Below are 15,907 nucleotides of genomic sequence, written 5' to 3' on the forward strand. Positions count from 1 at the left end.
GCATTATTTTCATCAAATATCTCAACATCTCCAATTTATAGGCACATAGAATATATCCCCCCATTGCTGGTGTCGACTGGCAATAGAACAGACTCCAGTCGATTGAGTCGAATATATTTAAACTTGCTATTGTGTTACTTGATCGACAAATTTCAAAAATTTCTAACGATTAAAAAATATCTGTCGACAAATAAGCGATTGAAAAGCATACACGGTCGATGGTTGAGCGACTGATCCTTACAATTGTAGTCGACAATCGCTCAGTAGTCGATTATCTACTGCCATGTGACACTCGCAATAGGGATGATAGCAATATTTTTAGAGAAATCTATTATATGAAAGTTCTCCAGTTTTTTTCTAAAATCCGATGATATTCGCTAAATTCTGCTGATGTGATGATAACTCCTCAACTAAATATAACTTCAAATCACGTTTTAAGTTCGTTTAGACATATTTCTTTAATTTACTTTACTGTTATTTAATTTTGAACTTTATTCACGCATTTATTATTATTTTTTCTCTATCTACCTTTTCAGGCACCACCGATCTGAAAGGCCAACCAATTGTCACTGTCGATGCGGAATGTGTACTGGCAGCCGGTCTAAATTGCTATGAAATCGCAACGGTGCTACTCTACTACAGTACGATACCTGAAAGGTGAGTAAATGAAAATAAACCGAGCACACCTACACCACAATTCGCACCAAAAATGTGTCGAAATGCTAAATGTTTGTGATTACCAAGAAATATTTGAAAGCGAAAAAAGACACGACAGCGCGAGGGGGTATAACAGAAGTCGATATCAATAAAATCGATTGCAATTAATGCGCAACAAAATTGTCATTAAATGGGAAGTCAATTTTGCGCAATTACATAGGCAACGCAATGGAAAAAGGGAAAAATTTGGAGGAAAATTGAGGAAAAACTTTTTGCGCAGGCGCAACAACGCAGTTGCAGTGATGTGTTGTGGCTGACAAAAGCTGCGCATGCGCACGCAATAAGCATGTTCACAGCTGCGTGGCGCCAATAATTTTGTTAAACAACAACAAAAAACGACAAAAACAAGTAGTCGCAATGCTGGAAATGATGCTGAAAAGAAAAAAACGCGCGACGAAGTTATTGGCAAAAACGCTTAGCACTACATAAAGTGCAAAATTATTGGCTACCGTCGTTTGCAATTACGATTTCGACGAACTGCGCGACAAGGAAGTGAAGCGAACGCATTTTACTTAACTAAACAACCGATGTGTTGCATGCCACAAATTGTGGTTTTTTATTATAACGCTAGGTTGGGTCTAAGTAGGCAAGTGTGTGTGTGTGCGCCTTTGGGAAAAAATTCAAATCAAATGAAATCAACACGCGTTCAAGCGCAGATCGCTGATTGGATACGCACGCCACATTGCACGCGGCCGCCGCAAAGTACTGCAAGCACAACTAGCACACACACACACACACACACTCAACTGTGGCAAGTTGCTGTAGCTTTCTTTCCGCTTATCAGCAACGCCGCATCGCGCTGTTTGCGCACCCTTCGACCGCGCGCATGCGCACAACCACCACTCGGCCATGCGACCGCATTCAGCAATTCGGATCGTTTGCGCACTTCGACTGTTTGTAATTTCACACTTACGTCTGTGTATTTAGTGTGTTGCGGCGAAATTTACAATACCGTGCCATATTTTCCGATTTCAATAGCTTTGTTTGTTCGCCAGCAAAGCGTTGTGGCATGTAGCATGTGGCAAGTATCAGCTAGTATGCAATGCGCTTATGTTGTTTATTTTATGTGTGTGGCAAAGTTAATTTTATGACTGCATTTTTTGACGTCAACAACAACGTCTCACTATTGACAACGATCGCCACGTCGCTGCTGGGTCGCGGCTGCTCTGCTGTTGGTCACACGCTTTGCTGTGGCAACATTCACGCACAGTTGTTTAAATATTGACGCGCATGCGCATGCCCAAATGTGAATTTCCAATTGACGCATATTTGCATGCCAACAAAACGCTGTGCTATTGAACATACATATGCATGAGTATGTGCTCTTTGCATTAGTGGGAGGGGCTGCGGTACTTAGTGGGGCGTTTGCTGTAGCTATTCGACTGCCAGCCATTTGTTAGGACTTCTTAATGTCAAGCGTGTATTTACTTAGCGCTACTGCCCGCCATGGAGTGTGTGTAGCGAAATTGATGACACACCCAAAGAATTGGTACAGTGTAACGGAGATTTTAAGATATTTAAAAATTTTTTAAAAATTTTAATCAATAAAAAAATTACTTGCTTCAAACCAAGCTCAGAATGTCAATGACTCGTTCGAGCATTTCGACTGGTAAGACATTACAGACTTAACATATCCCTACAGGAAAAACTCAAACGGTGTGATCTCGGTGACCAATAGACCGGCCCAAAAGGTGAATTTATCGGCTCACCGAAATGTTCTCTTATTAAGTCCATTGATTGATACCGTGTGTGGGAAGTGCCGCCGTCTTGTTGAAACCAAATGTCGCCGAGATCACGAGCTTCAATTTCAGGCATCAAATAGTCGGTTATCATGGCGCGATAACGGTCGCCATTGACGGTTACGTTCTCAACGGCATCATTTGTGAAGATATGTGGACCGATGATTCCACCGTCCCATAAATCACACCAAACCGTTTTTTTTTTTCTGTATGAAATGTCAGCTTTGAATCTCTTTAGATTGCTCTTCGTTCCAAATGCGGCAATTCTGCTTGTTTACATACCCATTGAGCAACAAATGGGCCCCATCGCTTAACAGAATTTGGCTCGAAAACGTCAGATCTTCTTGGAACGTTTCAAGAACCCATAGAGCGAAGCGATGTCGTTTGGGAATGTCGTACTGCTTTAGTTCTTGCACAAACTGTATTTTTTACGTTTACAATTTGAGATATCCACGTAAAATGAGCCAAGTCGGTCCATACGTTAGTCCGAGTAACATATATATATTGAGCAGCAAAAGCAGATAAGTCTCTCTTTAACACTAATCTTTCAAAAAATGCAGTGAAGACGGAAGTTGTTTAATCGATCCACTACATCATCTACTAGACAACTTCGAGTTCTAATGAGACAGTGACTAGAGATAACCCATATTACTAGAGCAGAAAGTACGGTATTGCAAGCTTGCAAGAAGCTCCCAAAACCGATCTATATTTTACGTTTTATCGCAGACAAAAGCTTCATCATTAGTACGAAACTGCAAGAAAGCTTATAGGATTTGTAGTTTCCAAAAATTTCACTTTGATCCGACACTATAATGAATGAGTGAAGTCAAGAAACCCAAAACTTGAATTGAGTCCAATAAGTATATGCGTCAGGACCAGTATTATTGCCCCGCCACCGGTGTAGATGTTTAACTCTCAGAAGTTGTTATCGAAGCTACAATTTGAAGTACTTAGAGTTGATAGAGAGAGTCACGGCAGTAAGCTACTCCATTCATCCAGACATTAAACTTGGAACCATCTGCAAAACACCTCACTTCTTGCTCTACCTATACCTCTCTCTCAAATATCATAGAACTCCTCGATTCACTATTGTCTTAATAATCACGAATGACGTCTAAGCCCTAAGAAGAGTGCGTCACATCAAAGCCCAGCTTGAACGTTTTGCACCACTGTTCCACAGACTATATCTTACAGCTTGATGTACCTATTTGCCACTTTGCATACAGTAATACTTGTAAATTCCGCTACACACCCCTCAAGTGTGCTCGAAAACTTTTACACCCGCAAACAACAAGTTGTCACTTCAAAGTGTTGACAAGAAGTTGCCAATTTTTTGTTTACATTTGGTTGCAGCAACATGCGACCACAGTTATTGCAGATGCTAATAGATGCATTTGTTGTCAAATAGAGAAGATTGAGTGGAGGCAACTGTGAGAGTGTCAAGACAAATATAACGGTACTCATGCGACTATTGCTAACTAATTGCAATTGACCTCGATTTTGCACATTAGTATTACACGCAACACACGGAATACATACATACATACATATATGTATATAGACATTCATAAATAAATGCAAATATTCCTGGAAGCTGTTGTATAAATGCCAACAAAGCGGTTTACGCTGACCCACACAAGCGGCGGTCCATAAATCACATGCACCAAAAAAACTCAGAAAAAATGCGCAAAATATTTTCACTCAAAAAATAAGAAGAAAGCGCAAACAAAATAAATAGAATTAGAAACCTTTTGGGTAATAAAAATTCAATTTGTCGTGAGAAAATCTTAGCAATGTAGAACTACCCCCGAGGACACACATGAAGCGTCAGTGTGTCCAGCGAGACAAGCAATTGGCAGCCGATCAGCAGCACCTACAAAGCTCACCGGTCCCGACCAAACTGCCTGCCACACTGGCACAGTTTCGGCAACAAATGTGCGGTGGATGCAGGTCAGCGCGCTTTTTCCTAGAAAGGCCAACAACACAAACACTATATACTTCCTTCTGCTACTTCTCTTCTGCAGCACTTAAGATTCTTAGCAATCAATTCTTTTGCATAGAAGTAGTGACTTAAGTGCCGCGAAAAGGGAGCACAGCGTAAAGACGCAGCATTTGTGGTCGTCATCATTCATGGCCCGGGCTGCCCTATGCCACAGATATTATATATGCGCTCGCAGCATACCTGCATAAAAACATAAAATTAACGTGTCACGAAACTGTCAAAAAAAGAACGCATTCTTGCTCAGACTCCGACCGAAGTCGGGCAGTCAGCCAAGCGGGCACACACCAGCGGCGACGTCAGCCGCAGCATCAGCACAACACCGGACAACGTGTCCGCCTTGGCCTGTCCGTTCTGTCCGTACCGTGGTGCTGCCCGTCTGCCTGCCTGACTGACTGACTGTCCAACTGCATTTAAATTAAGTTTGAAAGAACAAAGTTAAAAGCCGCCAACACCAAGCCGTCGGAGTCTCGTACTCTCAAACCTCCCGCACCGTAAATATTATACACACTGTTCGGTAAGAGCGCAGACCCAACGGCTAGTGGAATATTACTGAGTGACGTGCCAAGCTGGATTTAGAATGTTCCATGCCATTTATGTTTTGCTTCCACTGTTGCTACATACATATAGACTTAGAGTGACTGAAGTGTACATAAAGTCCCTATAATTTTGTTAACTGATTGCTGATCCTGTCGTTCAAGTCAAAAATGGCCCTAAGTGAAATTCGTACAAAAGCAATAACAACAATAAGTGAAGTGCTAGAACTTTTGGGTATGAAAGCTGAAAAATGCTATTCTCTGTATTCAGTAAAGTTCAAAGTAAATAATACAAATAATTACAAAAAATCGAAAATTTTAATCAAGGTTCTGAGAATCACTAAGACATTTCAAATATCCATATACGATCCAAAGAAACTCTATAAAATATTAAGGGAGTTCCTGCTTGAAACACCCGATTCGACACGAGCTAGTTTAATAGTCCCCACCAATCGCCAAGCTTTATCGGATATTAAGCAGTTCTGGGGTTAGAGGATCACATTCTTACACACCACTACACATTGCCTCGAACTGATAGCCAAAACTTCAGCTCAGAACATCACAGTAATTCTCAAATACTCAGTATTGTTTCTCAATAATATTTGAAGCATTGGTACCTAGTATTCTCAGAATTTCCACTTTTTGCTTCAAAAAGTATGGATCTCAAAAGTCTTTCAAATCATATCTTGAGTCTTAATTATTCCTGGTCTAAGATTTATGATTTGGGATTCCAAGTTGAAGATAATTTAGATGTAAAAGTTAAGCAAGTTAAGTAGTAGTCCGAAAAAAGACCACCCATGAGCTCATAGCTTTTTTTTCTGAAAAAATCAAATAATTCGTATGAATATCCTACCCTTACTGAGTCTAATTCATGTTACAGTCTAGTTCCAGAGTCGGTTGCTTCTAACCTCAAAATAATATGAAAGGTTCTCAGTAGTATAAAGGTAAAGGAGGGAAGAAGGTAGTGGTAGATAAGTTCTGGGTATATAAACAAATATTTTATGGATTTTTTTTTGTAATCAGCATAAATTTTTCGAAATAATATCTCCAGGAACTTTATTTCAAATTCATAAAATTCTTTTATTTCAGCACATTCTTGATTTAATGTGATTTTCTGGATCATATACCTTGTGAGAGCTTCAGACATTTTCGACTCTTTTTTTTTAATATATACATTTTTTATATACTGAGTTCTTCACACACCCCACTAAATTCCCCTCCATGCACCCATTCTGTGGCAACAAAAGTGGCGTGTTGATTGGCATTCGCGGCATAACGATATCATTATAGCCGACGTCATCTTTCAACATCATCGCCAACATAATCCTCATATCATTGTCAACATCAACTTAGCCCATCAGCTACGGTTGTCATGTAATCCAAGCGCAAATGTGATGCCATGCGGCAAAAGAATTCCCAAGCTGCTAACACCACAGTCAAGTGAAGTCCTTTATCAGCCGATGGCGGGCAAGTTACCGAAACCCAACAGCTCGGTCAGACAGCACGGCTGAATGGTTTCTTAGTAGGAATTAAGGCATATAGAATTTTAAAGCAAATTTGCATCAAACTTCCAGTGAATATTAAATATATGTTCGGTATGTATATAGCTAGTTGTATACATATATCCATGGCATGGACCAAGTGTTGCCTTTCAAAAGCCATGTTCTCCAATGGTTGCGGCATGACTATCGCGATTGTGCTAAATGCTTCAATAATTTCACAAGTTACTTCAGGCGGTTACTTATGGATTTTGTGTGTGTATGTATGAGTATGTATTTCCAGATATTAGTTTCTAGAATATCAGCCTAAGGCTGTGATACCTTTGACTTTGATGCTCTTTAACTATTTTTAAACCTTTCAGCGTTGCATGAAGGGAAATTAAATTATCGCAACACATATCTTGACCTCATTTGCATAGACGTCAATGTTATGCTGTTACTGTTATACCCAGGCGGAGTTTTTTGCACTAGAGTATTTTATATTTGTGAGATTAACGGTTGTTTAAGACGGCTTAACGTAGAGAAGATATAATTAAATCAATTTAGATATGTCAGAATAGTTGGAAAGACTGAATAACTAGAAGAGTACTAAAAGTTGAGTCCAAAGTCCAAACCTTGGCCGATCTGTCACACGTTATATGGGAATAGTCAGAACATGGATCTGACAGATAGATATTTATTAACGACATCGAATATCGATCACTTTATTCATGAGAAACCACCAAATCAGAATTATATCGCTTAACGGTACTTTTTCAAAATCAAAAAACCCGTTATCCAATTGGCTTAGACCTAGCTTAGATTTATCTAAGTGAAGAAGTCTTGAAAAGAAAAAGCAGAGCCGTGGCACCTCCGACTTTTTAATAAATCCAGGTGTGGAGATCTTATCCGGGACCTTGCCACACCTCTCCACCTAATGACGGTAATTATCGTTAATTATAAAATTATATCTTAGAAAATAAAAATTTGAGAATACTAAGAAATCCTCTTGAAACGATATAAAAATCCGTTCCACTCGAATTCAACCCCACCTTACTCTCTTATTTAAATTTTACCATTCTTTCTGCCGGACAAAGATGAGTTTTTTATTGCTCAGCAAAAGATGTTGACATTGATTAAGTGCTTAGTTGTAGCGCACTGACTTGTTCAATGAGCCGAACGAATGTGTTAAAGTGAAACCCTTTTAAGAGCCCTACGATGCGCCGTAAAATAAAATTTAAGATAATAATAAAGTGCTTAAATTCTTAGCCATTGTAGCTTACATACGAGTATATCTAAATATCTAAACATGTTCACTAAATTTCACAAAGTCAAAAAGCGGCTGAAGTCCAAATCACAACAAAAATAGAAAAAATAATTTTAAAAATCTATAAAATTATCTTCATCAAAAAGAACAAATTTGATTGCCTTTGGCTTATTAATCAGCAGTCTGCAGTTGGCCGAGTCGCCAGCTCCATAACTCCACCCAAAGCTAATACCTTTTAATTGCCAATCAGTACACTTTTGTCGGCTGTGAGCAGCTGATGTTAAGTGTTACAAAGGTGACGCCAACACCTTGGGCGCAATAAAAAATTTCACAACGCAACACTTGACTTGCGCGCACAATGTTAGACGAGTGAGAGCGCATGTGCGCAAGCCTCCACTTCATAGAAGATCGATAAAGTGTTCTACAACTCTTTTTATCGCGTTGCTTGAATTTTTATGCTCGCATGTAAACTGTAAACTTCTTATTAAGAAGCTGTTATACAACTTTGTTAAGGTGATTTTAAGGTTAGAGACTTCCTAACAACTAAGAATTCTTAACGTGTCTAAGTATATTATGTTGCAAATAGGAAGCGTTACGCAACTGTTGCCGCCTTTAATTGCTGCCACAACTTTCAATTGGCAATTTTATTATCACCAAGTACTAGGTACTCCAATAAATCGATATTTTACTTACTAGTTACTAAAGTTCTTTCTTCATGTTTGTCTCTGTTTCTTCTTGGCTCTTCTCTGGCATTGTCGGGAAGTGAAATTTTAATGTGCTGGAAATTTATGTTTCATATTAAGCACACTGCTCTGCCTTTTTATCTTCGTTTTGTCTTTCATACTGTTGCCACTCCACAGTGGGCTATAAAATTCTTAATGATCATTCCGGAGACTATATAAAATTTTTACGAATCATTAAAAGTTTTTCGGCGTGACTTTTACAAATTCCATTTTGTTCTTGTTTTTACTTTTCATTCGTGTTCTCGCTTTGCTTTCGATTTCTGGAACACGAATTCAGCGCTTTCAAATTCCAGAAACCTCTTAGCTGAATAAGCACTGTATATGATTTTATGGGGTTTTAATCTCAATATTTACATAAAATTAGTTTCAACAGTTTTATAACAACAAATGAATGCTTAATCTTATATCAAAATTGTAATCTGATGGATCGATAACTGAGAGATCAAACAAAGTCTCTACCACGGATTTTTGCAGTCCACAGCCCAGCCCACAGAGTTTATAAATCCAAATCAGAAACTTCAAAATAGGTATTTTGACTTTCGGTACCTATTCAGCTTGAAAATTCGATAGCTGAATAAGCCGCTGAATGTCAATATGGCATAAAATATCACTCTTAGAGCCTCTGTGATGTATTCCGCAATACTTTTTTTTACTTCTGAGTCAGTGCTGAAATCCAAAGGACTTGGAATTTCTATTACGACATACCCGTGTTCATACGTCTTCGGTTTAGTATCCAAACTGTGTCAGGAGGTTCACACAACTTCATATTCGATCTTACATAGCTTTCACTGTATCTAAGGTTCACGAACTCAAAGTAATCTTAAATCTATTAACTAATATCTTGATGGAATATTTCAGAGCTCTCCCAGTCTATCGAGAGCAAGAGTTTTAAATGCAATATAATTTCCACCTCGAGTTAATTTTAATTACAACAATATTACAGACAAAATGGCGCCTAATAACACAAGAAGAACAAGCAACGTCTTAATTACTAACAAATATTCTGAGCGTCTTCATTAAAGCTTTAAGACATAAGAATATTCGTAATCTTTAAGATTGTCTAAAGCCATATATTCTCTCTAACTAATATTTTATAAGTTTGTTTTTAAAAGTGCGCATAGCGCCACACTATCCACTATCGTCTAAATCATTGTGTCTTAGTGATTCGTGTTAATGGGTGCGCTTGTCTGAGATCTTTATTTCGAAATTCCAACAACTTTACAAAAACCGTTTAAACAAGTATTTTGTAAACATTACACACGCTCATATGTATATACTTCAGACTGCACATAACACACATTCTCCGGCAGATCTGTTTAGGCAAGTACGACTATATGCAATGAGTAGCTGGCAGGCAAATTATGACAAATACACGCGACATTAACCCAAATTACTGCAACAGCAGCAGCAGATCGCAGCAGCATGAATAAGCGCACACTCAAAAATATACTTATATACACACAGACATTTGTACAGCTTATTAAATGTCCGACCTCAAGCTGTGCAAACAGCGATATTCGCAACAAGCGACAATAATTCAAACAGCACTCATCCAAATAGCAAAAATTAATAATCAGCTGCAAGTAAGGTGAGACTGAATTCGAGCGTGTTGAAGTTTTGTGGATCTAATGTATCCAAGTATGTATGTAAGATAATTCATCAGAATGTATGATAATTTAGACAAAATCTTGGACCGGTTTCGGTTATTAAAATTGTGGACCCAAGGACTTATTTTCTTCAAAATATATTTAGGGATGGTACGAGACCTTACTTGTACAAATTTTTCTCCGATCTACAAAATTTATTTCAAGAAACAATTCTTTTACAAAAGCAAAGGCGGATCTGCTCCCATTCTCTTCCATGATCAGTTATGGAAAATTTGACTGATCATTTCAGAGCTATAAAAATGTTCAAAAAGTCTCGTGGAGTAAAAGTGAAAAGTGAATATTGACAGCACTTTTTCCGAATTTCAGTGAGATCTCTCATTTTCGACCAAATAGTACTTTCTTATATATGGGTTAATCTTCAGTATTGCTAGTATAAAAATAATGAGATCATCATTTCAATCTGTACAACAAGGTTTACATTGAATATTGCTCTAAGGGTGATTGTGTTCTCTAAGAAACTAGATCGGTATTTTCAAGTCCTTAGATAGATCACAATATTTCTAAAAGAGTTGGTAGGTATTTAAAATATATTTCAAATATTACTGAAAATGCGTTACAGAAAATCCACCTTAAGATAGTCTAGCAAGGTCACTGACGGTGACCAACTGAACATCCTGAAGAAGAGTTTAAAGAGTAGCCAATTTGTGAATTAAGCAAAACTACCGTTATGAGTCCAATCTCATCTTCTTCATCTTCATAGAACCAGCAAAATACCCTTGATTGGTCTCATATCTTTAGAATCTCAAATAAAATCTGGAACAAAATTTTTTGGTTTAAGATCAATTATGGAACATAGATAGCAACAGAATGATAATGTTTCCGAATAGCTAACAACTTTAAGGAGCTTTTTCAAGGAACATCATGAGACGACTTCTTGATTGACAAAAATCACAAAGATAATAATTTATTTCACTGAAAGATTTCTTGATCTATAATCCCAAATGTTCGAATATGGTCCCGAGTGTAGAAAATCGCAGACACACTCCACAATTATGGTGTGAAACTTCACAAAAGCTCTAGTATAATGTTTATCACCCAAAAACAAATTAAAAGTCAACACCATCTCAAATATGTAAGCCTAACTCAGTTTCCCAAGATTTCTAAGCTCATTTGAATAGACTCAGCAACATTCGCAAAAGAAAATCACAAAAATCCTGCTAAAAATAACAACAACAGCAACTTACAAAAAAGAATCCAACACAACCTAAAGTGCTAAGTCACTCAGTCAACGACAGCAAATTACACGAGATGAGACTACAACAACAGCAACACCAAAAAAGCATTTGGTGACAGACAACACAAAAACTGCGTAGGTTGATCTGAAGAAGCGCTGCACCTCTAGACACACCGCATTCACCGTCAAATTATATTTAACTCTCTGTGCCTCTCTGTGTTCGTGCTGTTGTCGCGTTGCGAATATGTCGTTGCCTATGTTATTATTGCCAACACAAAGACAGACAAAGTCGTCGCTGATAATGCTGACCACATGCGGCGTCATTTCAATTAAATAGCGAGCGTGTTGTAAGCTGCGACAAGCGGCTTACCTCGCACCTTCGGCCGACGGCTTGGCATTGCCTCGGGTTATACTACTATGTGGTATATCTAGAATTTATTTTCATGCATTTATTTATGTTGGCTGTTTGTGGCACAAATGAGCGTTAATAAATAAATGATTGTGTTCGATTGTGCTGCAACAACAACAACAGCATAGAGGCGATCACCGGTGTGTAGTTAAGTAAATGGTGAATGCAATTTTCGTTGTAACAAAAAAATAAAAGTGAATAAAATAATAAAGATATTTTCTGTGTCAGGGTTCAGTTGTAAATTATGCGAACTGGCTGCAAAATGCGTAAATATTTGTGGTTTTTTTTCTAAAAATATATATGCGCCCTGTAGGGATAATGATATCGAAATAATTTCTTTACCGTTCTAAAGACAGTCAGGTTAACGTAATAGGAACGATCCTGATTTTTCTGCAGCCACAGAGACCCAGACCCAGGCAAAGACTATCCACTCGACAAAATATCTGCAAAACAGAAGCCTAGCTGCCTGAATTGAATTGATCAACACTCGCACTGCATCCAGGGTAAATTGACAATAGTAGTCCTCGCACAAGAGACCCACAATAGTACGGTTGTCTGTCTATATTCGTGGCCCTATATTCCCAACATCTAACCTCTTAGCCTTTGTCAAGTTTCTTTGAAGATTTCTTCGGTGAAAATGGTATTTGGTCGTGTCAGTACTGGTCCACAGATTACCAGAAGATTAACTCTGTCATCATCTTGCTTTGGACCATGGTCTTCAAAGTCCTTTTCGCTTCACTAATCAGATCCAATTATCTCTTCTAAGAATGCAATGTGATCTGGAAATCTTTATTGACTTTGCCAACTCGGACAAAATTATGATGATGTCAGTAAAGTGATGATCGTCCCATACGTCAGGTTAACTGGTTATGGAGGTAGAGAACCAGCATTCTAAATATTTTAATATTTCGAAGATGCTTACTTATACCAAAAATGTGATTTGTCGGAGTTTATCTATAGTTCAGCTTGTGAACTGTAGCGCTTCCTGCTAATATTCTAAAATATGTACATACATAAAGCAAAATTATCTCAAGATAGGAGGATCAAGCATTTCGAAGGAAAACATGGAATTATAAATCCGATGTAACGATTCTAGGAAATACTTATTAAAAGAGACTTGTTGAGCTTTCGGACTCAAATTCTCTTTGTGAATTTGTTTATACCAACGATCTTCTAATAGAACTCTTTGAATAGTGCATATTCTGGACCGTTCTCTCCAAAAAAGAGAATAAAAGATCGCCTTCAATTCTCGCTAATCTTTTTTTCCAAAATTTCCCTACACGGTCATCCCTTGTCATTGTAGTATTCATAAATGTATTGGCTTGACTATTTACGAGTTTATCCACAGATCGGCTAATGATCGATCATTTATCTAGTGCGCGAAGTCGAGTTTCAAGATACGAACGCACGCAGGCGTACACACACGCACACACAGATTATTGATTTGCTGCAGCTGTTAAAAATCTTGCGAACAAAACGTGTACATAACTCTAACAAGTTCTCGCATTTATCTGCCATCGACTGCAAGCGATTATTTTACGTTTTTTTTTATAATAATCAGTCACGCATTTTGCTAAAAATATTTGTTGTTTTCGTTTTCAATTTGCAGAACGTCAACTGTGAATGCTAATGACCGTACCACAACGCAGCAACAGCCTTCAATGCAACAACACAACCACCAACAACAGTCAACAGCAGAACCAGCGTCCATCAACCGTCCGTCGACACCGAAAATGGCGCGAGCAGCGGTCGCAGCGACGCCGCTGGCTTCTGGCAGCAACTCCGCAAGTGTGTCAGTCACCTCAAATGTCACAACAGCCACCGGCAACGCCGTTAAATCACCCGCCCATGCAACTGCTGGCAACAACAACGGCAACACCGTTGCTGCAACACCAACGTTCACCATTCTAATTGCCATCGAAAAGTCGAGCCAAATGTGCGTAATCGACTTAATTTGCCAAAGTCTGCGTTTGCTGACAAGGCAAATTGCGTATTGCGAAATTCTTGCTGTTTGCCTCGAACACAAGTTATTGCCACCACAAAAACAACAACAACATGAGCAACAGCAGCACTCAGCATTTGGCAATAATACGGCTCTCAGCAGTTGCGGTAATGACGAGAATAACGAAAGTTGCATAAAGGTGAGTTGCACCCACACATTAGCCAAATAAAAAGAGTCAAACAACAACTGCTATACAACAACATAATGACATAAAACTTTACTTTGACCATATTGCGCGATCTTTTAAGCGGCAGACCAAAATGTAGGAGATTTTGGTTTTCCATACTTTTGTGAGGATTTATAACCATATTTTCTGCTATTCAGAGATTTAAGGCTTGGACCAGCGTGACCTTACCGACCTATAGTTCATTATAAATATTCCAAAGAAGTTTATGAGCGACTTAGAATATATAGAATCACTAGATAGAGCTCTAAAGCCTCATAATTTGGGTAGAATATGAAGATTCATCATTCTTTTTCGCACAAAATCTATATTGAGAAGAAAGCAGTTAAAGGTCATAGTCATAATAAGAGAAATGAATAAAGGCCCATTATCTTCATATTAGTGTTTTTGTTTTCTTTTATTTTCATAAATAATCGCGATATTCACTGCACATCAAACCTAATTTAAGAAAATTAAAGAGAGATTAAATGCGAAATCTATTAAAGCTCCTTGAAAAGCTCCTAAAGTTCAAATAAAGCTTCCAATTTTATGAAATCTTTATGTTTTTAAAGTACAACAGTAATTTATATTTATTGGATCACTTTCAGTCGCTTTCATACATCATTCAAACCCCGAAACTGCACAAAAAATAATATGAAATCTCCCCTCAAAAAAGCTATACTAAATAGCTCAATCGGGGGATTAATCCGACTTAGTAAGTCATGAAACTATTGGTTGTCATCTCCAAAAGCTTTTTTATTTTCGGTTCTCCCTCTGTAGCTCTAGCCCAAGCGTTTTTTACGAAGCTCAGAAACCTTACAAACCTCAAAAGTCTATCCGTAGATGAGGCTATCTAGTATGACTCAATTGGGGGTTTAATCCGACTTAGTAAGTCATAAAACTATTGGTTGCCATCTCCGAGAGTTTTTTTCCTTTTCGGTTCTTCCTTTATAGCTGTCGGTCAAGCGATTATTAAGAAGCTCTGCAGCAGGAACAACAGAAATTGCGTAGTACTACTAATTTTAGGTACTTTGAAATGAATCAACATAATGGAAATATAGTAATACTCTTGATCGCTCGTGGATTCAAAAGAGAATGAGAGTGACCAGTGTTAGGTTAGATTTAAGAGGTTAGGTTTAAGATCTCAAATGGACAGCTAATGTCACCAGTTCTTTGTGATGCCGTAAATTACTCAAAATGAATGCAAAAGACGTTAAGAATTATGAAAAGAAGATAATCTTAGTTTGCAGACAGTTTAAAGTAGGTTTGATTGTCAACTAGAAAAGTAAAATTATATAATACGATGAGTAGGAAGCTAACGATATTTTAGTCGACGATCTTTACAAAGATTACACTTTTGAAGAATGTTTTCTAGAAAGTCGAATTTATAATGGATCTAGAGTCCAAGACCAAGTATACGTAGAATCGCCAAATGGTTCCTAAAGAGTCCAAGTGAAGAAATAAAGAACATTACTTTTGTTGGTACCGGTTACCGGTTACCGATTACCACTAGTCATTCTTCTCAGATCAGTTAACTAGCACATCTCTAGACCCTATAGCTTCATGTCATCACTGAATCTAAAGTGGAATGAGTAATCCTACACTCTAGTGCCTCAACCTTGTCAGAGTACTACTTTCACTACATTTCTCTTCAAAAACACCTTTTCACCCCTCAGCTCTTCACACTGGCCAAACTGACTACTCAAATATCCATAGAATGACATAAAAGGTATTAAGTACAAATGAACAGTTTCGACAATTGGCATTAAAAACCGAAAATAGTTCCCAAAATAAATCAACTGCTGAACTCTCTTTGTACCTCCTACGGAGGCCAGGGCAAGACAGCACCTAACAAAAAGACACGGCGAAACTGCAGTTACTTGTTAAATAAAATGAGGTAAATGTCTTGATGTCGATTCGCTAACAATTGAATGAGTAGCAAAGAGTAGTAAATAACAAGATATTGAAAGCTCCACAACAACAACAACAAACAAAGAAACAATAGTAGTTAGA

The 15,907-nt window shown here is 38.0% G+C and overlaps 1 protein-coding gene across 5 annotated transcripts in view; it reads left to right on the forward strand.

The window, feature by feature from the left end:
* LOC105211141 (uncharacterized) overlaps positions 1-15,907 on the forward strand; it is a 188,038-nt gene that overhangs the window by 120,815 nt on the left and 51,316 nt on the right. For all 5 annotated transcript variants that reach the window (XM_029039524.2, XM_011182464.3, XM_029039522.2 and 2 more), the window contains 2 exons: positions 537-657; positions 13,339-13,870. In XM_029039524.2, the coding sequence (XP_028895357.2) occupies positions 537-657; positions 13,339-13,870 (653 nt within the window). The remainder of the gene's footprint in view (positions 1-536; positions 658-13,338; positions 13,871-15,907) is intronic.

The sequence above is a fragment of the Zeugodacus cucurbitae genome, chromosome 4, assembly GCF_028554725.1.
Source record: "Zeugodacus cucurbitae isolate PBARC_wt_2022May chromosome 4, idZeuCucr1.2, whole genome shotgun sequence".
In the NCBI taxonomy this organism is placed as follows: Eukaryota; Metazoa; Arthropoda; class Insecta; order Diptera; family Tephritidae; genus Zeugodacus; species Zeugodacus cucurbitae.